General features: G+C 35.6%; 1 protein-coding gene across 1 annotated transcript in view; it reads left to right on the top strand.

Annotated features, from left to right (window-relative positions):
• Positions 1-1,955: 1,955 nt before the first annotated feature.
• LOC137393700 (neuronal growth regulator 1-like) overlaps positions 1,956-24,672 on the top strand; it is a 43,609-nt gene continuing 20,892 nt past the window's right edge. Inside the window, exons 1-3 of the mRNA XM_068080355.1 lie at positions 1,956-2,088; positions 16,022-16,116; positions 22,965-23,166. Coding sequence (XP_067936456.1) covers positions 2,037-2,088; positions 16,022-16,116; positions 22,965-23,166 — 349 coding nt within the window. The 5' untranslated portion in view covers positions 1,956-2,036. The remainder of the gene's footprint in view (positions 2,089-16,021; positions 16,117-22,964; positions 23,167-24,672) is intronic.

A 24,672-nucleotide genomic window follows, 5' to 3' on the forward strand; every position in this document is an offset into this window, starting at 1 on the left:
TGTTAAGTCTGTTGTTTATTCTGTCTATGTTAATCAGACATGATGGCTTGTGTTGTAAAGTGATACTTTCATTCAAAAAGATTTGGCAGATGCAGTTTTTCCCAGTATACTTTTAAACACAATTTCATTCGCTGCTCAGATATAAGTTTCTTTGATGATTTTTGAGTTAAATTCTCATCAATCTTTATTTAACTTTTGCTTAGATCATGTCTTACAGACCAGTAATACTTTATATTGATACATTATACAGCTTTATTTTTGTTGTTGTGTAAATTACTTGTATTTTAACACAGATTCTTTTTTGTGGTTTGTTGAATCAACTGAAGCGCTTTCTATAAAAAAACTATATCCTGACCATGCCTATCTTTCAACAAGCCAGAACTGAATCAACCCCACTAGGGGCTCATTACAATTTTTCATCTCTGTGTACTAACTTTTTCATTTCGTGAAACATTAATATCTGAACAATGCAATTCAGCTAGTACTCTTTACTATAATGAGAATCGTGTTCATCCGTTTGTCTGAAGACATGGTTAGAGGTCAGAGCATAGATTGCTTCATACAGAGTTCAAACTCATGATATTAAGTTTGAGAGGCAGACACCCCAACACCTGTGTCAATAGATTGCCTTAGGTATGGCTGAATTATTGAGTGGATAGTTATTCTGCTGTATAGTCACACCTGACAATCTCTTACGGAACACTGAACTACTAGTCTATATATATGAATCTCAAGTTTGTCATCTGTTCGGACGTCTGTCTGTCCGACTATAGCTGTTAAAATCTTGGAATAAAGAATCCGTATTGCAGAAAGTTTGATTTCGAAACCTCCTGTTTCCCAGACGATATGCTAAACCATTGAGCTACGCAAGATTGACGGATTTATTGGGCGATATATGTCGCTTTGTGGGTCAAAATACGTATACCGCTCTGCATCATGACGCAACATCATTTTATGCTCGCTCTCACGACTCTAATTAGTAAGTTGTGCAATACTAGCGTACTCAAATTAGTCATAGGCAATGTGCCAGACTAATGGCAAATGGCAGGCAACTACATTACCTGCAGATGTTTATAAGCTATTTTTGAATACCCGTGCAACGCCGAGCATTCATCTAGTTTTCAATATATTAAAAGCCTTGTTTGTTTGTCCTTTTGTCCGTTTGTCTGAAGCCACGTTAGGAATGTTAGAAAAAAGAATTATACTGCACAGAAATCAAACTCAGATATTCAGATTCCCAGCCAAGCGAGCTACCATCTGCGCTACTAGACCAATTTTTCACATCAAAGAATAATTGCACACATAGTTATTACACAAGACGCTCTCTTACAGCTCACAGGATTGCCAGAATACTAGTTTAAAATAAATTTTTGTAAATCTCTTCTTTGGAACCGCTAAGCCATGAATAACTGGTAAGAGTTGAGAGACTGAACCATGCATGATATAGTTGTATGTCTGTAACAGTGAACTAACGGCATGGCCGCTAATGATCAATAATTGCTAATCTGTAAGAGTGATGGTCACTTGTGGCATGGTTATTGCAGCAACTCAACAAGCTATAATAATAATGGTGACAAAATATCGACTCTCCAAAACATAAGGTCACTGTCCATGATATGTAATCAATTATGTATTATATGAGCGTCAAAACATATGAATCACATATAGATTGCAATCTTCCAGCTAGCCAACCCGGTATCTCATAGTAAATTATAGTTATTGGTAAAAGAAATTGGCATTGGCTCTACTCAGCTTTAGCCACTAATCCGATGAAAGCTAATGCACTTTTAACAGCTTATTCCATTCCACTCCCTTAGATGGTTATGCCTAAGGCTATGCACGGCTCAGCTATTATTACTGTCAACAGCTGTATTATGAAGACCCTTTTAATTGGCTGATGGGAATGCGACAGCGGGTGCTGAGGCAGCAAGCAATACTCATTTGGCGAGCTCTCAGCTAACTGTCATTTGTGGAAGCATGAGCATAGGAAAGACAAACTTGCATACAACACTGTGTTATCTGAAGGGGCAACCACCATGTTAAAGATGGTTATCCTTCCCATAGTTCTACTGTATATATCAATCAGAGGTGAGTTTGAATAATAAATTGTTTGTGGGCAGGTTATATGCTTATTTTAAGTCATATACATGTATATTACTTGAAATAAGCATATAAAATGTATGCGGTGTGATCGTACCTGCGCAGATGGCGATTTTTAACCATTAAAAATAAAATGTTCAGAATTTAGTCTGCCTAATCACTCAAAAACATAATTTTACAGCTGTTTGATTTATATATTTGCGATTAAGACAAAATGAGGATTAATTTAATATATAACTTATGACTATTCATTAAATTCACCATGAGAAACAACGTTGTGAATGGTTATTTCAATTTTATAACAAAGGGGTCAAGTATATTTTGCACACCTCTGTACTTATTGAAAAATGCTTTTCATTTCGCTGTCTGCTAACATAATAATTCTGTTTCCTTACTAAAACAGGGTAGTTTATACAATGTATAAGTGTCAGATCAGGCTTGAATCTTATAGAGACTTAGAGTTGTCTTATCATCCATATGTAACTTTTTCCATATTCTTTTGTCACATAGTTGGCTATAATGGAAAATCGTGTTTGTTTGGTGAGTTTGTGGAACTACAGTGCGCCCTCACCGTACGATTTTAATTTGTTTCGGTGTTGGCATCGTAAGGTGAAAATGTTTAGAGAGGGGTATAGAAAACCATAATAATTATCTAAAGCGAACACCCTTCGGTAAAAAAACATTAAAATTTTATGTATATACAGTGCATATTAAAATTAGCAACAAAATAGTGTGTTAACTTTAGTAACTATAGTTACCTACAGTAACTTTAGTGTATTAAGTGTATTTGGTATATTTAGTGGTTATAATCTGCAATAAAATGTAACATTACAATATACTGTACGTACTGTAGGGAGTTCTTACCTTCGAGACAAATGTATAACATACACTTTGAATTTAACTTATATGAATTTATCTTACTAAACACACACTTAAAGCCAAGTCTTGGAATGTATTTTGCTAAACCAAACTTTATTTTTGTCATCGTCTAACATTTTATCACCTAGCTGTGTCCAGTTTCATTTTCATTATAACTTATAACAAATAATGTGGAACTGAAAGGGTGAGTGTCGTATCTCTTTTAGACAGTGTTTGAAAGAGATACGACGCTTTTTGTGGAAGGAATTTGAGCGAATAGAATATCGGCATCTCTGTCATTCTGACAGATTCAGCATACTGACTGCCAAAATTGATATTCGAAAAATACCTTTGTTAATATTGTATGGCGAAAAAGCTGTCGTATCGCAGGGATGAAAAAACATTGTGTTCCACATTGTAAGGCGAAAAAATCGTATAACAGGGGTATCGTGATCCGGGGGCGCACTGTATTTCACTAGTTTGTACACCATACTGATAAAATCGAGCCAGGAAGTTGCCGTCAAAAGATATCGTTAAATATATTAACAAAACAATAATATTACAAACACACAACGCAAAGTCTGTAAAATAGAAATAAAAAATTACTCATTTGGCCAAAATAAAGTTTTTCAATGGCAATAGCAACACACAAAAAATAAATATACATTGTATGTAAATATATAGATATATATATATATATAAATATTTATATATCTATATATATAGATGTATACATGTGTATATATCTATATATACAGATATATACACATGTTGAGCGACATGCCATGAGGCTACACCTGTCTAATCCTTTCTTTTTCAACCTCACTTAGCTCTTTCCAGAACTGCTCAATCAAATCTATCTCCTTCACTTTAGGGGGGACCAGGTATAACAACGATTGTAATACAACAACATGCAGCAAACTGTTTGCAAAAATGTGGTTGTAGAGGTGCTAGAATATCGTTGAACATTTCTGTTACGAAATCCAAACAATGAAGGGATCCAGGCACCGAGGTGGTCCTGGCATTGTGGTAGGCCAGGTAATGTGGTAGGCCAGGTAATGTGGTAGGCCAGACAATGCGGTAGGCCGTTCGTTGGTGGAGAATAAAGTTGATATGACCTTTACAAACTCTAACAGACAGCCTTTGCTGGTAACATGATATTTATAGCTCTGAAGTTGTCATTCACCAGAAGTCATTTAAATTTGTCAAAGCAGCTAGTTTTTATGAACAAGGAAGCCAGTTATTAATTGCTGCAATCACAATACAGTTGTGGTTAAACTCGGATAACTTATTTCAATTGCGTTTTAGATGATTACTAGTCACATGCCCAATATTGCATGGGTAATAAAAGGTTTTTGAGAAACCTATAAATTTGTATGAATTCATGAATATATGAACTTGAGTAACTTGAGCTAGTTTAAATCTTTACTATAATAAGAGCCGTGCCCACTCTTTTATCTGGGCATTAAGGAAAAACATTGCACTTTACAGAATCGAACCCATACATTCTGCAGATGCACGGATGCGAAGCTAAGCGTACTTCCACTAAGCCATGCACCCAGCTTGCCACAACTTGAAATAACTGTACTTATAATCATTACACATCATGATCTCTTAAGCAATCATGATCTTCAAGCATGCTAGAATAAACAATTATTCCATGATATGGTCAGGTTGTTGCATGGTGTAGTGGTTAACAAAACTGGTGTCCTAGTTCTAGTCCAGTGTGAAAAAGCTTGTTTCATTCCAATAACTTTATAGGAATGACAGACCAACAAACAGACACTTGGATATATGTGTATATAGATTAAATTAAAGTTAAGAAACGCTTTTGTGTTTCAGCTATTTTTAAGATTTACTCACAAATATGAAATAAGTTTTTAAATCACATCCACAATGTTAAATAGAATATAAGACTCAAGTATTTTGAAATAGTTCCTTGTTTGCTATTCTATAAAAAACAGATGCTTCTAGTTTAGCAAGAGTGAATTCAGATTCCATAGAAATTGGGGTGCGCATAGAGAGTCGCATAGAGAGTCCGAAAGCGTTCTACATGTCATCACTTGTATGAGCCTTTTAACCACTTCAAGCCATTAACCACTTTTTCTCAACACCATTTGACAAAAAAGTACTGCTGCTACAAGCGATGTTAACTAGAATACATCTGACCAAGTCGCTAATTACGAAAATCTTGTGAGCCACTAATAAATTTCAAGCAAGCTATGGGAACTCTCTTCCTGAGATATACCAGTACTCTGGTAGCTTGGTGCACCATGAGAGATCATCATGTGTAATAACTATGTGCACAATCAATCCAAAGTGCGGTGGTGGAGCTTTAGTTTACCAACCCAAAAGTTGCGAGTTCAAATCTCGTTGAAAGCAATATTTTTTCTAACCTCTAAACGTGGCTCCGGACAGACAGATGGACAGACAGACAGACCCAAATTTTACTATAGGCACAAGCTTTTGTTATCGTTACTATGGTAAAGCTTAGTCGTTGTGGATCGACACACCTTAGCTTGTTTCCTGTTGCTAATTTTACAACTTGAATGTTAAATGGCTAGTGGTAATTCGGTCGTCAGTTGTGATAATGTACAACAAAAGCGTGCAAGTGTCTACAAAACTGCCTTATACACTAAAGAACTGTGTGAGCTCTGTGTTTCTTTTTTCATATACAGGGAGCCTCTAATGTTGCACCCATTATAGGAAAATTTCCTTATTATGAGGCAATCTCGCTAGCCGTATGTGGTGGCGTAACAATGGAAAATGACTGCGCTATCCATTTTTTTGTCTTCTGCATATAAGTGGTTACTTTGAATATTAGAAGTAGTAACTGGACAGCTGCTTGTAATGACAAAAATAATTTGAATTGTAGCCTTTGGCTACTATAACTTGTCAACCTAGATTAGCGTTTGACTTTCGCACAACTGCAAGACAGCTATATCACCAAAGCTAATTAATCCATATTCACTAAGTTTCCATGACACACATGGTGCGCATTTGGAGTTGTGTTATCGTACAGTTAAGTGTTTTAATGAACATTCGCCCAATGCATATCTATTGCCAGATCTTTGGTAAAAGGCTAGATTGCGTAGCTAATTCTTGACCTCGCAGGTCAATAAATAGTGACGCAGTCTTGTAACCAACATTCAGAACATTAGCAACATTCGGAACTGCTAAAATTGAAATAAAAATGGCTGAAATGTGAAAATTTTTAGAATGGAATAGCTTGTGCTATATTTTAATGCCATCATTCACAAGTTCCGTTTCTATCATCCGCAAGCAAGAAACATTCGGTAAGGATTTGCGAATAGCAAAACTTATTTTGCGCATTTTTTCCATTTCCATGATGCAGATTTCTTGCGGCTTTACTAGATGAACAACTGAAAAAACTTGCCAGGAAGCTTAAAGTCTTGGTTTTGCTAAAGCTAAACACTTCAAAGTTTGGTCTTGTACACACAAGCAGGTCCCCTCATACTAGACCATATTAACAGCTTTCCATCAATCTAAAAAACACTTAGAATCTTTTTAAACTCTTTATCAACTAAATATAATTTTGGTGTTCTAAGCTTGCTATAAACAATGAAAAAACAACAGAAATCAAATTGAGTAAATAGTTGTTTTTCACTTTCTCTTAAAAAAGCTGTTTTAGAGCTAAAGCTTGGTTCTCATATCGGCTGCGAGACCGCAGCGATAATCTCATGCATCAAAACACTTGCGACGCTAGACTCGGTGATTTATGTTCACATAAAACTGTGTCACTGATTATTGCATAAAAATTGCCGTTCACCATGCTGTTTCAAAAGTGCTGACCTCCACTTGTACAGTGCATTCTAGGAAGGTGTAGCCTGCGACTCCTTGTTAAAGTTGAACATCCCTGAACTCTTGTGTTGACCACTAGCAACTACCAGTGGTACTCGGCGTGTAGCGTATGTTCCCATTTCACCGCTGATAGCCCTGTGATCTTGCCACCGGTGCTTGCGGCGTAAATGGAAACCAAGCAAAACTGAAGAAACGTAATTATTACGATACCCTGAGTCAGATAGACCCTGAGAGTTCTCATGAATAGAACAACAACTAGTTTTTATGTTAAACTCTTGTTGTTGGTGACAAGCTCTCTAGCTTTGTCTAATTTAAAGCCTTCATTATCAAAACCTATCATTAGAAACTACTGTCTTGTCAGCAGCCATTTTTCTATTCCTCGCTGGTTTTATATGCTTTCAGTATTTTGATGATATCTCAAGAATTAGTAGTCCCACCAAATTAAAACTTAGAAATGGCAATTACAGGCTATCATGCACAGAGCGGCAAAATTTTCATGATTAGAGTTAAGTTGCAAGGGAGGGAAAAGAAAGCGAAAATTTGCAACCGAGTTTACTTAAGTCGGATCTGTTAAGAAAACAACTCCCCGAATTGTCTTTAGTCCCGGTTTTAATGCGTTAAGACCCAAACAAAAAATAATGATAAAAATGCCGTTATTTTCTAATAACAACAATCATTGAATGATTCAAAATTTCCCAGTTTCTAACCAACCCTAATAATTTTATTTTAGCAAAATCTATTTTGAATATAAGAAGGTCTATGAAATATAGTGCAGCCACTAAATCTGTGCTTGAAACTAAGATGCTGGATTTAAACCTTGCAAGACTTGAGAACATTCAATTGGACTAAAACTAGCGTGTGTTCGGCATTAGGTTCCTGCAGATACTGCATCTTCTCATTTTCACTCGCTGCCGCTGCCGTAGCAAATATGATATGCTAATGGACAAGTCATTGGTTTTTATCTACATTTTGTTAGTCATTGCACTGACACAGGCAGCGAGCGTTACGACTCCAGAAATACTTTCAAACCACATGATTAATATCTAATGGTGGGTCAAAGCTTGCTGTAGATAAGTGACATGCGCGTGCAGGTGACTAGTGGAGCTCCTGCAGCTACTGACATGCTATCACTTGCCTCTACTTGTCTGCCAGTGTGTGTGGTTGATTTTATCCACAGATAAGGGAAGTCTGTGCATATTCAAATGCATTTTCATAAACCAGTCCTATCCATTGTTGGTTCATGGTATCTCCAAATTTATCCTCTTTCGGTCTGGTTTCTGCTCTATGCACACCAACTACATTGTCATTGTAGGTTTTAAACAGCAACAAGAGGGCTGAAGGAGTAAAAGATGAATTTGCACAAAATTTTAACAGATTTTATCAGAAATTATTGGTATTTTCTACTATTTGCGATTGTTTTTTATGTTTAAGGTAATCAGACTACCAAAACTTTTAAAGATTAAAATTGACAAAACTTGATCACACTCAAAACGCTCTGAAGAAAAAGTACATGCCGAAATGATGTCACTAGTTGCGAGATTGCCTGTCTCATTATTGATATCGGCTAATACATTAAAGTTGTACCGTTACACGTCTCTGTTCTGTCGGTCTCTTTGCCGAAGTGCAACTATAGACGTCATAATCGTACTTTCGATTGAATCGAAGTGTTTCAACGGCGATCAAGTTTTGTCGATGTTCATATTACATAAAAGGTGCGTAGCTATGAGCTAGATCGCTTTCACGGGTAGCTTATGATGATGCGTGTCGTGGAGGATGGCGAGTACCTTCTTTGTAAGCATTTTCAACATGAATTGGGATAATTTAAGCAAACACCAGGAATAAGAAAATTAGCTAATTTAGGGTTACGCTACCTAACCGCCATTACATTTCTACATTTCCAGAAAAATACTTTATACCAGACACCAACACCTCGCCAATCCACATTATAAAACAACGTTATGTAAAAAGGGTTTTTCTTTCGATCTTTACTAAAAAAGAGTAGTGTTCAACCGTCTGTCTGAAGCCATGCTAAAAGCGTTAAAAAAAACTTGCCTCGTGCAGGAATTGAACTCGGACCCTCCGTGTTAAAGTCTGGCGCTCTAACCACTTCTCGAATTCATTATGCATATAGTGATCACTCATTACAATTTCTCACGGTGCATGAAATTACCAGAATCATGACCTAATTTGGTTTGAGAGGCGTTGGTAATACGAAAGTTCATATCTGTCTAATAAAACTGCTAAAGAATTCAAGTCAAAGAACTAGTTATATAACAATGTTCATTGCTATAGAAGTTGCTGAGGCGCTCGCTCTCTAAGAATGTAAGATTTCAATCGATTTTTGTTAATGTGAGAGCAGCTTATGAAAAAAGGAACTGCCTGTCTTACCGACTATTGCTGATAAGTTTATTACAGCTAAAAAGCCAAAATTTAATAACATTATTTGGAAAGCATATAGGGTATATAAAATATCACCTCTTTTGAGTTGATATCAATCATATTGACAATATTGAAAAATATTTTTTGCGTGGTCATAGGTCGATGGAATTGTGTCTAAGCTGACCGATTCTGTTCTAAAATGGGTGTAAACTTATTAAATTGAGAATTTGTAGCAAAATCAAATATACTATCAAGCAGTCAGTTAGTTTGAATGTAAATAGATTTGGTAACCAACTGTGAGCAATTAAAAGATTATCATCTGTAATGAACTAATAAAATAGAATTCACAGATTCATAGAAGCTAAATTTGCAGACAAAGACATTTAATATGTAATCAATTTAGGCCAGAACTTTACTGAACGCTAAAATACAGTAGATCTAAACAGCTTGCTGACTTTGTGGTGCCTCGTTAATATCTAATTCAACTATTTCAACAAACTACTAGTTTATGAACCTTTTGCTACTGCAGCCTACAAATCACTATCCTGACTCCGCAATACTATTAGATTACCAACTTTTAAAATACTTTTGTTCAACTCACGCAATATTTCCAGATTTCTGTCTTTTCAGTTTTTTTTTCTTTTGTCATATAAGTAAAAACATCATTTTTTGATGATTAGCAATTCCAATAAAACTTTATAGGTACATAGGCCCTACATATGTACATGCATACATAAGTACATACATATGTACATACATACATGCATATGTATGTACATACATACATATGTACAAACATATGTACAAACATATGTACATACATGCGTATGTACATATGTACATACTTACATAGGGCCTACACATGTATGTACGTACATACATGTATACATACATATGTACATACATGTGTACATGCATGTGTACATACATATGTATGTGCATATGTATGCACATACATATTTATGTACATATGTATGCGCATACATACATGTATGTATGTACATATGCATGCACATACATATGTACATACCCATGTACACACATCCATATATACATATGTATGTACAATACATGTGTACGTATGTACATGTACATGTATGTACGTACATTCATATAATGAACAAACATATTTTTAATAAAGCAGTTGACCCTCTGGTCAACCTGTGAGAATATACATTTGTCTGCTTGTGGAACATTTGCACTACAAACAAACGGCTGCAGCTAACCAAATCTTTTATCATGTTTACGTGACTGAAACCTCAATATTGGGTCTTTTTTGCTCAGAACTTAACATTTTTGAAGCTCGGAGTAGTTATTGATGTCAGTATAAACTTTGGTCATTTCTAAACACTTTCTCAGCCTCTAGACACCTCGGCCACTGTTGCTATATCTAGTAGCAACAATACATAGAGATTGTGAGCTCTAACAATAAAACTTATTTATTTATTCGTAGAGTATCTTTGAGTAGTGTTGCATTTCACTGAACATGTCAGACTGCCGAGACAATACCGACAATTTCAAATAAACAAATAACTTCAAGCGTCAAAAATTTCCCATTGGCTTGCAAATCTTAAATCGAGTTCCTGAAGATTTCCTGAATTTTGAAACTGAATAAACAGAGTTAAATAGTTAACAATTTCTCTCAGCACCCACAATTTTATTGATTGACTATTATAAATTAAACAGGATTTTCAGCATAACCTTTGTAGTCTGCCATCTACTGCCATGATCTGTCCAATATTCTCACATCAGTCCGCTATAAGTCAATGCCAAATGCTATCACTATGTTTTTATGGCGCGGATTATATGGATTTGGATTTGTGCGCTCGTTGAGTTACCGTGGAATAAGTGTTTCAATCGACATCGCATGGTGCGTCTTACCGCGAGCACTTTGTTAAAAATTACAAGGATTTCTATGCCAGATGTCGTAGAAAGCGGCGAGTGTGACAATTCAAATTGTAGGATAGTAGTGGTTGACAAAGCTTTTTTCTTGAACATCCGGGCACATATAACTACCCCAAATTTGTAAGCTTTTGCATTATAATCTAAGGCTAATATCACTATTGTCATAAGTAACAGTCAATAGATATTTTCTAAATATCATAGAAAGATTTATAATATAATGTGCACTCCGGTTTCATCAAATCGGAAAAGGAACGACTGAGGTGAGGAAAATGTTTAAAATGGACTAGCTTGTGCGGCATTAGCTAGCAACTATTTGGTATTTGGGGAGTTTATGGTAGAGTCAAGATAGAATATTCAACTATCACTATCATTCTAGATACCTTGGCCATAATTCATGAGTCTGACCTTCACCTTATACGTATTGAGTATGACCTCAAGAATTCTGATTGGTCAGTTCTGCCTAACAGTGAGCATAAGCAAAAGATGTTGGCCTATCAACGTTTTACAGCCGTAAAAAGTCTGATAAAGACATTTCGTTGTTTTTGCTGCCAACCTGAGTTAGTGCCCTCCCTATATGTACTAAACAATTCTACTGAGTTGTGCAAACAGACAAAAACTACTTACAATGTCATCACCATTTTTAGGGTTGCTTTCCATTAAAACATAAATTTATCCTCTTTGCAGATGAAGCGAAATATGCATGTGTTGTTAATAGACATTTTCAGCCCTTTTTGTCATGATGCAAAAGCTTTCACGTAATCCTAACCTAACCTCCCTCTGGCAGGTATTGGGAACTCTGTGTTCATTATAACAAATGGAATATGCTCAACAGTGCTCAACAGCACCGGCAGCTCTCAACTGATGAGTCTGATAAGGCAGTGCAATCACATTGATTGACAATAATGATTTCCTGCTGCCATTAGTGAAGCATAGACAAAGACAGCAGGCCATATTTAAAAATTATCAGATTTAGTAAATTAGCGAAAATATTCAATAGATGACCATATTCACTGTTTTTATTGATAAGAAAAAGATAAGAAATTCTTATCTAGGGGTCATAGGGTCATACCGTGTACTCCTGTCTCACTTAGCTGCACACTTTCAAAATATGAATGAATGAAGTGTGGAAAAAGTTTCAAATGGAATAGCTTGCGGAGCATTTTCTTGCGCACCATTTGCAAGTTCCGTTTCCATCTTTTGCAAGCATCAAACATTTGATAACAATTTGTGAGTAAAACAAACTCACTTGACTTGCTGTTTTCATCTTCCAGATGACACATACTTGTGAATTAACCACATCATGGAAACATCGTGAATGTAGTGAATATTGGCTGCAAAATAGGCCTTATTGTAACACCTCCCATCCTACTCCTTTTAGCGATGGAATTCCTCAGCTAAAATCTTGTAAATACGTCTGTCATGTTTATGTATTAGTTTTTCATCGTCTGTTAAAATGAATTACTAATGATACATTAGCATCAGAGGTATAATGGAGCATGCTCTTTGGCAAATCAACTTTTGGGCCTTCACTTCCTAAAGGTCACCTAAAATCTGCAAGTCTTTTGTTATCAGTAACCAAATTCCAGTTTTTGCAAAACAGGTATAAAGGTTATCCTGCAAGTTTTTATATTATAAGAAGATAAATGTATTGTAATTTATATTCAGGTTGTAAAAACTCAAATAAAAACCTAAATGTTTTCAATGACATCTAAAAACTATCCCGTTTGAGTATTGTGAAACATCTATGCAATGCAAAAACACTTAATGTGAGCTGAAAATCAGAGACATCTGCTTATGGCCTTGGAACTATCCATAAGGAAATGTCAAACATTGTACTGAGTTGGCTTGTTCAACACTATAGACAATAAAATGATGACTAACACACTACAAGTAACATTAGACTATCCTGTTGCTTGTTTTGACGAACAGAACACATTTCTTTGAAAGCTGGTGTTCGTAATGTATAATGCATAATGTATAATGCGTAGTGTATAATGCGTAATGTATAATGCGTAATGTATAATGCGTAATGTATAATGCATAATGTATAATGCGTAATGTATAATGCGTAATGTATAATGCGTAAACACCTAAACCTTTCCTTGTTTATTAGAGGTTATCGTAAAACCTCCATTTGAATGCCATGACGCTCTATTTTTCAACCCTTTCCCTATTGTGTTGGTCAAATAAAGTTGGCAGTCAAATAAAGGCTGGCATCGTATTTTTTAAATACATGTAGCTCATCAGAAATTTGGGAAGATGAATTTAACCCTTTATGGGCGAAGTGAATGTCGCCTATAGGTTATTGTGCACTCTCCTTCTGGCGGAGCAACATTAGCCATTTTGAATACAATAAATCTGCTAACTTACCTCTAACTTTTCAAAGATCTCTAAATAAATATGCATTGGGAAGCTGAGACATATCTCTACCAGTTGATATCTATTGCTTACTATTAACCTGTGAGAGTATTATAGCCTGTGTTCTTTGCTATTTGTTGGAGCTTTCAATTTTTTTATTTCATTTTAATTTTGAAGGCAATTTTATTTTATTTTTGCATAAAAGCTTTTTGAGCTCATTGATATGTTGTCTAGTTTGTAGCCAAAATTAGCTTTTATGTGCAATAGAAGAGGAGTTGTGAGCATCGGTCCAATGTAAGCCGTGTTAAAATAAACGCAAGGATGCTATCAAATAATATGCTATAAATCTGCAAATTTAAAAGTGATATAACAATAATAATCTATCAATTGCTACACATATGTATATTCAAGAACAAGTGACATAAACAAACCATAATTATAATACATGCAGAAACAAAAATTAACATTTTTGAAGCACAAATATTGGCATGATTTGCTCGGCCAGTTGGGTTCTGATTGTTGCTTCTGATGGAACAGACATATTCTGACTGTTCAATACCTTCCACAATGCCTTCTGACCTCAACTATTCTTCTGCACTGTTGGACGAGTGTGCAACATATTAGTGTCCAACTGAGTTTTTTAGCAGAGCAAAACTTTTACGCGTTACATTTTGTCCAGATGATAAACTTTTAGCCGGATGGACGCAAAGCACAACTTTTAGCCTAAATCTAGTCATTTAAATAAATGTAAACCGCTTTGCACAGACGTTGAAGAATTGAGACCGCGTTAAACAAGGAACTATTATTAGCCTGATACAGCTATTCAATATTTCTATGGTGTTACTTTCAAAGTTTTAGCAAAAGAATGGAAAGCTATGAAGTTGGAAAACAGACTTCAATATGAACAAAAACAACGAAAGAATTAATTGTTATCGATGTAACCTAGTCATTATCAGCACGATTTTGTGTACACTTTTCTACTGGTCACTTGCTATTATTGGTTCAAATAGATCAACAAATGTTAAAGCGGTCAAATGGTGGCGGGCATTCAATGTTCAATTAAAGGGTGGCGCTCTATTTTTCAATCCTTCTATAGAGGCGGTCAAATGGAGATAGCCTTCAATTAAAGGTGGCGTTCAATTAAAGGGCGGCGCTCTATTTTTCAATCCTTCTATAGAGGCGGTCAAATGGAGATAGCCTTCAATTATAGGTGGCGTTCAATTAAAGGGCGGCGCTCTATTTTTCAATCCTTCTATAGAGGCGGTCAAATGGAGATAGCCTTCAATTAAAGGTGGCGTTAGAGGTTCTACGATAACTGCTCACTGTTAACAGCTAACAATTATCATTTAACATAAGTGAGTAGGAAAAAAGGAATTTAAAACTCAAATAAATAGTTTCATCATTAAAAAGAACTGCAAAAGGCAGGTGATTGACTTCATGACTTCACATCTAATCCTGTCAGAGGATGTCTGCCAGCCAATGTCAAAGCTATAGAGCAGATCTGCCAGGCAAGGGCAGAACTGAAGAGGAAGTTTGCCATAGTTCAAGAACTCCATACTACGATGGGTCAGCCATGGAAAATGTCAATCATGTATTTTGTGCAAGATAATCGTGACACGAAATCCTACAATGTCTGCCAACATTTGGGAATCAAACTGGGCTGGACTGGTTGTGATTCCCAAGTGTTGGCAGAAATACCCGACAAGGCTACTTATCTTATAGTTTATAATATCTTTAGATGTGCAAGCCTGCCTTTTAGAATAATGGAAAGGTCATGGTAAATACTAATAGGTTTGACAACTCCAGGTGTTAGCAGAAATCAGCAAGAGTGAAATGTGGGAGTGACCGAATTGCTTGTAAGGGCCAATCAGACTGCAGCCTAAATTAGATGAAAAGAGTGAATTAATTTCATTTATGATCAAGTTTATTTATTGACACAATTTGCCAGATGGTGCTATCATGCTCTCAATCACTTTTTTCATGACGCGGATGGTACAGATTTGGAGTTATGCGCACATTGAGTTGCCGTTATTAACATATGCGAATTTCAACGGACATTCATATGATGCGGATTAATGCAGGCGCTTTGTTAAAAAAATAAGGATTTTTATGTCAGAGGTCATAGCGGCGCATTCAGAACTGCTCAATTCGAAATAATGACTCAAGTATGGAACATGTATAAACTGGACTAGCTTGCGCTGCGTTTTTTTGCGCATCATCTGTAAGTGCCATTTTCATCCTTCACCAGTCTGAAACAGCTGAAAAAAATTTTGGGCAGCAAAACTTCCTTGACCTGTGGATTTTGGCGATTTCCATCTTGCGGATAACCGCAAACTTGGGGATCAGAAACATAACGATCAGCTGTGAGCAGAACATGCAATTCAACAAAAAAACATGGAATGATCGTAACCTTAGCTATTCAGTTCAGAGTAAAAGACACTTTGGTCGAACGCCAACACCCTATGACTTTGCATTTAAGGCATCAATTATTAAAAAATTGTTTGTTTAGTTTTATAGTCAGTTTGTGCTCAGCTCGCCCATATCAGTTATATTTTATAACTAGTACAATTCCTTATTACTATTATTATTATTATTTTAGTTTCGGAAGGAGTATCAGAGCTCAATGTAACAGCGTTGAAAGGACAAACTGCTCAACTTCCGTGTTCGATTGACTCACAAGAACCTGACTTGAGAGTGAGTTATCTTCCCATGTTACTTTGAGAGTGTCTATTGACTGTTCTGTGTGACAAAAGTAATATTAGTCTCAGATTATAAAACAAAAGCTCACAAATTTGTGGTAGTTGTATATTCTCATCGAATGTTTAAAAAAAGAAACTTTGTCAACCTCTACTATCCTATAATTTGAGTTGCCAACCGAGCTGTTTGCTCATCTCAATTGTAGCTTTCTTTGTACTAATTGTCAACTGCTACAATCTTTTCTGGTAAAAACAAACTTTTAGATGCCATGTATTGGTCAGGCATGTAAAAATGAACTTGGGCAAAATTTTAGCAGATTTTATCAGAAAGTATCGAGATTTTCTATCATTTGCGATAGTTTTTGATGTTGGAGGTGATCTGATTGCCAGGATGTTTCAAGACTAAAATCGACAAAACTTTAATGCAATTAAGATGCTAAAATCAAGTGAAAGTGCGATTACCACATCAATAATTGCACAGAGACTGACAGAACAGAGACGCTGCAACTTAAACGCAATAGCCGATATCAGCTATGGCGACGATTGCAACTAGTGACATCATTTCACACATATTTTCCTCCTGAGTGTTTGAACTGTGATTAAGAACTGTCAATTTTAGTCTTGAAACATTCTGGCAGTCAGATCACCTCCAACATTAAAAACAATCGCAAAAATAGGAAATACCGATACTTTCTGATAAAATGTATCAAAATTTTGCCCAAGTCATATTTAAAAAGTAGATGAAAGCGAGGTCAGGTGTTCAAAGGAACGCACACAGCGTCAGCAAAGCTTCTGGTGCTGCTGAACTGCCATCAAGTCAAGTCTATATCATTGAATGTTTATGGTTTCTCTTATCTAGCTTGCGCAAGTGCAGGTTTGTTCCTGTAGTACTACTTGTCCTTGACATCTCAAACTTCCTCTCCACATCTATTGTCATCTTATTATTCTTTCCTATGTACAGCAGTAATGCTTCTCATAGCTTACACGTGACAGGCTGTGGCTTGGAAAAATAAGTTTTTGGTTATGTTATTAATTATACAACTTCAAATATAAAAATACAGCAACTCTTACTACGAAATTATTTTTTTAGATGTGCGTTCTGTGCAAAATGAATATACGGTGAAGCCTCTGTTTGAATGACACCTCTATTTGAATGCCACCTTTAATAAAATGCCACATATTTTTCAACCCTTCTTCTATAAAAGCCACCTCGATTTGCCTGCCACTTTCACATTGTTTGATCTTTACGAACTCGTAATAGAAAGTGATCAGTAGAAAAAAGTCCACAAAATCATACTAATAATAACGCGGTTACACCAATAACAATTAATTCTTTTGTTGTTGCTGTTATAGTTGCCATGGTTTTAGTGTTGGTGCACCTGAGAAGATCGATCATTGCAATCATCAAAACTACACTCTGATTCGAAATCATTAAGCTGTAAATCATATCCATTGTTTTCAGATTCGTCCATAATGTAGTTTACAATCTTACCTGGAGGCTTTAAAGGATTTTGATGAACGAGGAGAATACTTTTCAAGAACACTGTAATAACAGCCATTGTTATGGTGTATTTTAAAATATTTTTAAAACATTAAAAACGTCTTTAAAACATAAAAATGTTATGTCCGTTTTCTAACTCTAAAGCTTTAGGTTTTTTACAACTTTGAAACCGACACCGTAGAAATCATTAATAACTGTAACTCGCTAATATTTTATAATCAAAGTAGCTCCTTGTTTAACTTGGTCTGATACTTAGACATATATAAAAACGGTTTAGCAAAAGTGCTGAGGCTGACGGATTTATTGTCGATGGTCTGAAGGAGAGTGCAAAATATAGACGATATTAGCATTTCACCTGTAAAAGGATTAAATATCTCTTCCCAAAATTCTGATGATCTAGTTGAAAAATACAGCGCTTCCCTCTAATTGAACATCACCCCAAACCCCACCCTAAAAGGGTTAAAAAATAAAGGTTTTGCGGTATGTACGGTGTATATCAGTGTTGCCATGAACTTGTGCTCATATGTTTTGCTATGATGAAAGCGCCTACTATACTACGGTGTATCAACAAATACTGACCTGCCCTAATACTATGGTTAACATGAAATTGTATAATGAACGTTCAGCAGAGTTAATGTTTCCAGCTCATTTTTGTGTTAATGTAAAATAAGTTTTGCAAGAAATCTTGTAAAAACATCCCAAACTTGCTTATTTTTTCACTTGTGTTAGCGGTTTCAAAATCCTGTGTAAACTATGCCAAGAATATTTGTTTTTCTCTTTCCAAACATATGACAAACATTGTTTTATATTCCTTCACACCAGCATACTACATCCACCATCATATGTTTCAGTTTATGAATTTTCTGTTACTACAACCTTCAATGCACTACCCTGACTCCTCCGCAATACTACTAGATTACCAATTTTCAAAGTTTGTCTGTTCAACTCATGCAATAATTCCTGATTTTTGTCTTTTAATATTTTGCTTTTTCTTTTGGCACGTAGTGAACAACAATCACTTTGTTGGTAATAACCCATGCGAATGAATAGTTATATATACATACCAGCCTGCAGAAATTTGGAACAAATTATGTAGGAGATGCAACTGGCAGCTTTTCAGGCATTCGTAACAGAAGAAGCATTTCACTCTGAAATGCCTTAATTCACTTTTTTCTTTCTAAAAATTTAAACATATATTAGCTTGAAAGTATTTAAAATATCATTAAATAGATGAGACAGTTTTCAGAAATATTGTTAAGGAATGGCAAATGAACTTGCATTTCAATATTTTGTAGCATTTTATTAGAAATGTAGGCTCTCTTATCTTATTGTATACTTGTCTTTCTGTTTGTATAATATTGTACTGATCTCTTTGTCACTAGCCTTTCCTCTGCTTCTCACACAACATATGTTAATCCAGTGAGTCCCTAATAATCCATATTCCATTAATTACTCTTCCGTCATTTGCTGTCATTTGCTGTCATTTGCTGTCGCACTCTTTCCAATTTGCTATGCTAAAAGTGTTGAAGCAGCGCAGATAATATCAGTTATATATAGCAATTTATTGAGTGCCCTCTGACAGCAGTCATTTTGATTAAATGATGCAATCTGTTCATCAGGCCCCATAATTAATAGAGAGTTAATAAGCTACGTAACTAAACAAGGAACTAGTTGCTTGAGTTCTTGAGTTCTATCCGGGTGCTGCTCTCGACTACCCTAATAGAACTCGACTACCCTAATAGAATTCAACTACCCTAATAGAACTCGGCTACCCTAATAAAAGTGTGATAGCACTTGTACACAACTTTCTCACACCTTGCTACGTACACAAGATCATGAAATGCTACCACTCATGTGAGCCTTAGTTGTGTTTGCATATCACTTCCGTACGCGTGTACAGTGTGGGCTTATCAGTAAAACCCTCGCAATACACACCGAGGTTTAGTGTAAATATTAACTGTGGATACACAAACTGCCCTACTAAACAGTGCATTGTCTGCTAGAAAATTCTGGAAAGACCATGAAACTCTTGATGGACTGTTTATTGCTGCTATTGAAATAGCATTTGCATACAGTAATACTTCAACTTACGAGTGCTCCAACATACGAGAAATTTGAGATACGAGCCAGCTTTTAAGCAAGTGTTAGCACTAACATACGAGCCATGTTTGAGATATGAGCACGTGAGTCACTTGCCAAGTATGCCGGAGGTGTTTTATGAGAACAGCATCACTCTGTATTTTTCAACTGCTCAGGTTATACTTTTGTATCGTGTTTTTTTTTGTGCGCGATTTTCAGGGCAGAATTATGTGAATTAAAAGTACTGTGCGTTGACCGAAAGTTTGCCAGTAAAATGAAAAATAATGCAAAGAAAAAGCGAATGATAACAGTTAATATTAAACGGGAAATTATTGAAAAATATGCGAAATATATATGCGTGATTGAGCTAGCTCAGCAATTTGACAGAAATACATCCACAATTATCAAATAGAAGGATAATATTCAGGGCATTTAGTTCGCAAAAGGACTAACGATAGTTTATAAACGGCACAGCGATCTTCACGACCGCTGATTGAGAGACTGCTCAGACATTGGTTAAAAGATAAACAATTGGCCGGTGACGGCGTACTGAAACGATGCTACGTGAAAAGGCCGGGTGCTATCTATCAAAACTATAAAAATAGACATTCGGATTAGTTGGCTAGTGGTCGTGCATTAACCCGTTGTGACGACACCTTAGTTCGTCCTGATCGCAACATGTTGAAAGGGCGACAAAGGCAAACGTTTTTAGATAGGTTTATCTTAAAACGGCCGGTTGGTCGTGAAAGCGAAATAAAGGAAAAATTAGTTAACCAGCGAGAAACTTCAAACTATGAACGCCGAAGAAATTTTAATTACGTTAAGTTGAAAATGAAAGTTTGCTTTTAGGTTTGCTTCTAAGTTTGTCTGTTAAGACATTGATAAAATCCAGATTTATCAAAGTCAACTGTCGTAATGAAGGATAACTTATATCTCCCTCTCTGGCAAATGCTAGCGTTAGCTGCTATTGTATGTATTTAATTTTACATTTTAATTAATCACATTTCCTTGCATTATTTTTTATTTGTTGTTTTTTGAAAGCATGGGGTAAGTTAGGACAATAACCAACATGTTCTTTATGTTACAATATCTTGTTTTGAGTGTTTTATTTGCATTTTTAGAGTAAGGAAACCAATCAATATATATTTAATTGTTCTATATATAAATAAATTGCACCAACATGCGAGCAAATTAACATACGAGCTCAGTCTCGGAACGCATTAAGTTCGTATGTTGAAATATGACTGTATTTGTTATTTAATATGAATAGTCAACAATTTGTGCTAGCAATAACGCTTGTGTAGCAATTTGTATTATTTTGTTTTTGCTCAAGAAAAATGCTTTACAAATTATTAGTAAAAATAGTCAAGTACAAAAATACTTTGTGCTTACGAAATAAATCAAATTACAGTCGACAATCGTTAAAACTGACTAATAGGGATGGTGGGTAGTCCTTAGTTTAATCGGATGTGTCTATAGATAGATCTATTTCTATAGGATAAATCATATTAATAAGGCTTATATACATTGTGCTATATGCTGTGCAGTATACAACGCCATACTGTATTTACATTAAAAATATTTAGCCGGTGAGAAAACGATTCTAAGCTGTGGTCATATTTTTAATAGCAACAAAGGTTAAACAACTCCTATCATTGCAAACTATTTGCAGAGATGTCTGTTCACGCGAAGTATTGCAGTAGTTTTGTTTTGCTGTATACTAGCACACTCGGCAGTCCCTTGCACCGTGAGAGATCGTAATGAGTAGTCATTATGTGCATAACTAACCTATGAAAAAGGCAAGGCGGGTGAGTGGTGTAGTGGCTAGTGGGCTGGTCTGTAAAACGAAGAGTCCATGTTCAATTTCTGTGTGAGGCAACCTTTCTCATTAATGCTAACACCTTTGCGATGGGCAGAACTTTTATTATAGTGAAGATCAAATAAGTTACTTTTTCAAACTTAGGTTGTGGCTTCTTAACATGCTTGTAAATCGTGTAAAATTACATTTCACTATCCTGAAAATCGAATACTACACAAATAATATGATTGAAAAGTGTATGTCATTTCTGGGAGTGATTTATATTAACAACTCCAACTCGAATGGATGAGTGTTTTATGAAAAAATCATTATAAACCGATTATAAATTTTTGGGACGTGACTGTACATTGATCGCAGCTGCTATGCCTAAATTTCTTACTCTTGTTAATCTTATCTCTAAATTAATGGGGTCCATTTTAATGAGGGCCGACTGTGTAAAAAACCAAACCAGTTATACTAAAATGAGTAATTGTAAATGATTTGTAGTGCTTTATATGACTGTATGACTTCGGTTAGTGATTTATATGACTGTATGACTTAAGTTAGTGATTTATGTGACTGTATGACTGTTAGACAATTCTGGACCATCAGGAGAAATATAACTAATAGCACCAGGCATTCACCTAATATTTGATATAATGAACAAGAATGATTCAGGATGAACTCAAAATTCTTACCATTGAGACTCCCCTTTCGAATATCTCATACACAGTCTTCAAAATGGGTATTTGTTCATGAAACAATTAAAAAAATACTAAACTAAATTAACAGGTTTGTTTGATTCCACAAATCATCAGCTGGTGAATGCATAATTAGCATCATTAGTTTTTAAGACTCTGGTTGCTGCTTTAGCTTCTATGCACTTGTTTGGATTCTATTCATTGACTAGTGCGTGTAAACTGTATAAGGATGATCAAATCAAGTTTGTTGTGTTCATTACGTGCAGCAATCACATAAGTCTGACAGATTTGCTATGAAGATTACTGTGATAGTAAAACATTGGGTTCTGCAAGCATTGTTTGTTGTTTGCTTTTCAGTTAGTACTCTGTCTGCTTTTTAGCTGGTACTCCATTTGCTTTTAGCTAGCACTTTATATTATTTTTAGCTAGCATTCTCTGTGCTTTCCAGCTAGCACTTTATTTGCTTTTGAACTGGCAATCTATTTGCTTTTCCAAAAAAACCATGAAGATTATATCAACTTTCTATATCATAAATAGAGAAAGCAATAGCCAAAACATAAATACAATATAAAATCAACTTTAGTTCAGTCTACTTTAAATAAGTTCGTATGTACTCTACATATCATGACCATGTCTACGATAAACCATCTCATAGCAACACATTGCTCCATATTTAAACCATGTAAGACTTAGGTTAGTTCTAAATACTTCTTTACATTATGTTTTGTGTATATGTATAATTTATTAAACCTATTTCTGTTATTCAGGTAATCTGGATGGACAAAATGAGTAACGTATTGTACTATAATGAACAAAGAATGATCGACGACACGAGGTTCACAGTCTCAGTGTTTGACCGAAACTGGAACTTAAACATTATAAATGTGGATTCCTCAGATGAGGGAGAGTACCAGTGCATTATCAGCACCAACCCGATGCAATTCCACTACTACTGGCTGACCATATTTGGTATGATCAACTACTTGTATATTCCTTTCTAAAGTTGAGAGTTGTCACTCATGCTAATACTTTATCACAGAGATTAAAGGTATAGATCATCACCTCACTGGCTGCATTAGAAGGTAGAATGTGATAGGCTTGTTTTAGCTGTGATTTACATGAAATCGTGACTCTTCATCAGTAAGTGAGATTTATATATTACATGGTGAAATATGATGACTATGTAGCATGTTTGTATTCAATAACAAGTTTCAACTCAGTATAAAGGATAACAGCGAGTCAGCTCGTGACAATACCTTACCTTATGATAGCAAGTAAGTGGTGACAATGCCTTACCTTATGATAGCAAGTAGGTGGTGACAATACCTTACCTTATGATAACAAGTAGGCGGTGACAATACCTTACCTTATGATAGCAAGTAGGTGGTGACAATACCTTACCTTATGATAGCAAGTAGGTGGTGACAATACCTTACCTTATGATAGCAAGTAGGTGGTGACAATACCTTACCTTATGATAGCAAGTAGGTAGTGGCAATACCTTACCTTATGATAGCAAGTAGGTGGTGACAATACCTTACCTTATGATAGCAAGTAGGTGGTGACAATACCTTACCTGATGATAGCAAGTAGGTGGTGACAATACCTTACCTTATGATAGCAAGTAGGTGGTGACAATACCTTACCTTATGATAGCAAGTAAGTGGTGACAATACCTTACCTGATGATAGCAAGTAGGTGGTGACAATATCTTACCTTATGATAGCAAGTAGGTGGTGACAATACCTTACCTTATGATAGCAAGTAGGTGGTGACAATGCCTTACCTTATGATAACAAGTAGGTGGTGACAATACCTTACCTTATGATAGCAAGTAGGTGGTGACAATACCTTACCTTATGATAACAAGTAGGTGGTGACAATACCTTACCTTATGATAGCAAGTAGGTGGTGACAATACCTTACCTTATGATAACAAGTAGGTGGTGACAATACCTTACCTTATGATAGCAAGTAGGTGGTCACAATACCTTACCTTATGATAGCAAGTAGGTGGTGGCAATACCTTACCTTATGATAGCAAGTTAGTTCAGGTGTATAGGTGCTAGTCTAGATGTTAGTGGTAGATGTTGATGTTTGCCAATGTTTGATAGATACTAGTACATTACATGTATATAGGAATATACCTGCACTACGAATATACCTGCATTATGAATATACCTGCAATATGAATATGCCTGCACTATGAATATGCCTGCACTATGAGTATGCCTGCATTTTCAATATACCTGCACTATGAATATACCTGCATGATGAATATGCCTGCATTATTAATATACCTGCACTATGAATATGCCTGCATTATGAATATGCCTGCATTATTAATATACCTGCACTATGAATATACCTGCATTATGAATATGCCTGCGCTATGAATATACCTGCGGTATGAATATACCTGCATTATTAATATACCTGCACTAATATACCTGCATTATGAATAGCCTGCACTTG

Source organism: Watersipora subatra, chromosome 4 (assembly GCF_963576615.1).
Source record: "Watersipora subatra chromosome 4, tzWatSuba1.1, whole genome shotgun sequence".
Classification (NCBI taxonomy): domain Eukaryota; kingdom Metazoa; phylum Bryozoa; class Gymnolaemata; order Cheilostomatida; family Watersiporidae; genus Watersipora; species Watersipora subatra.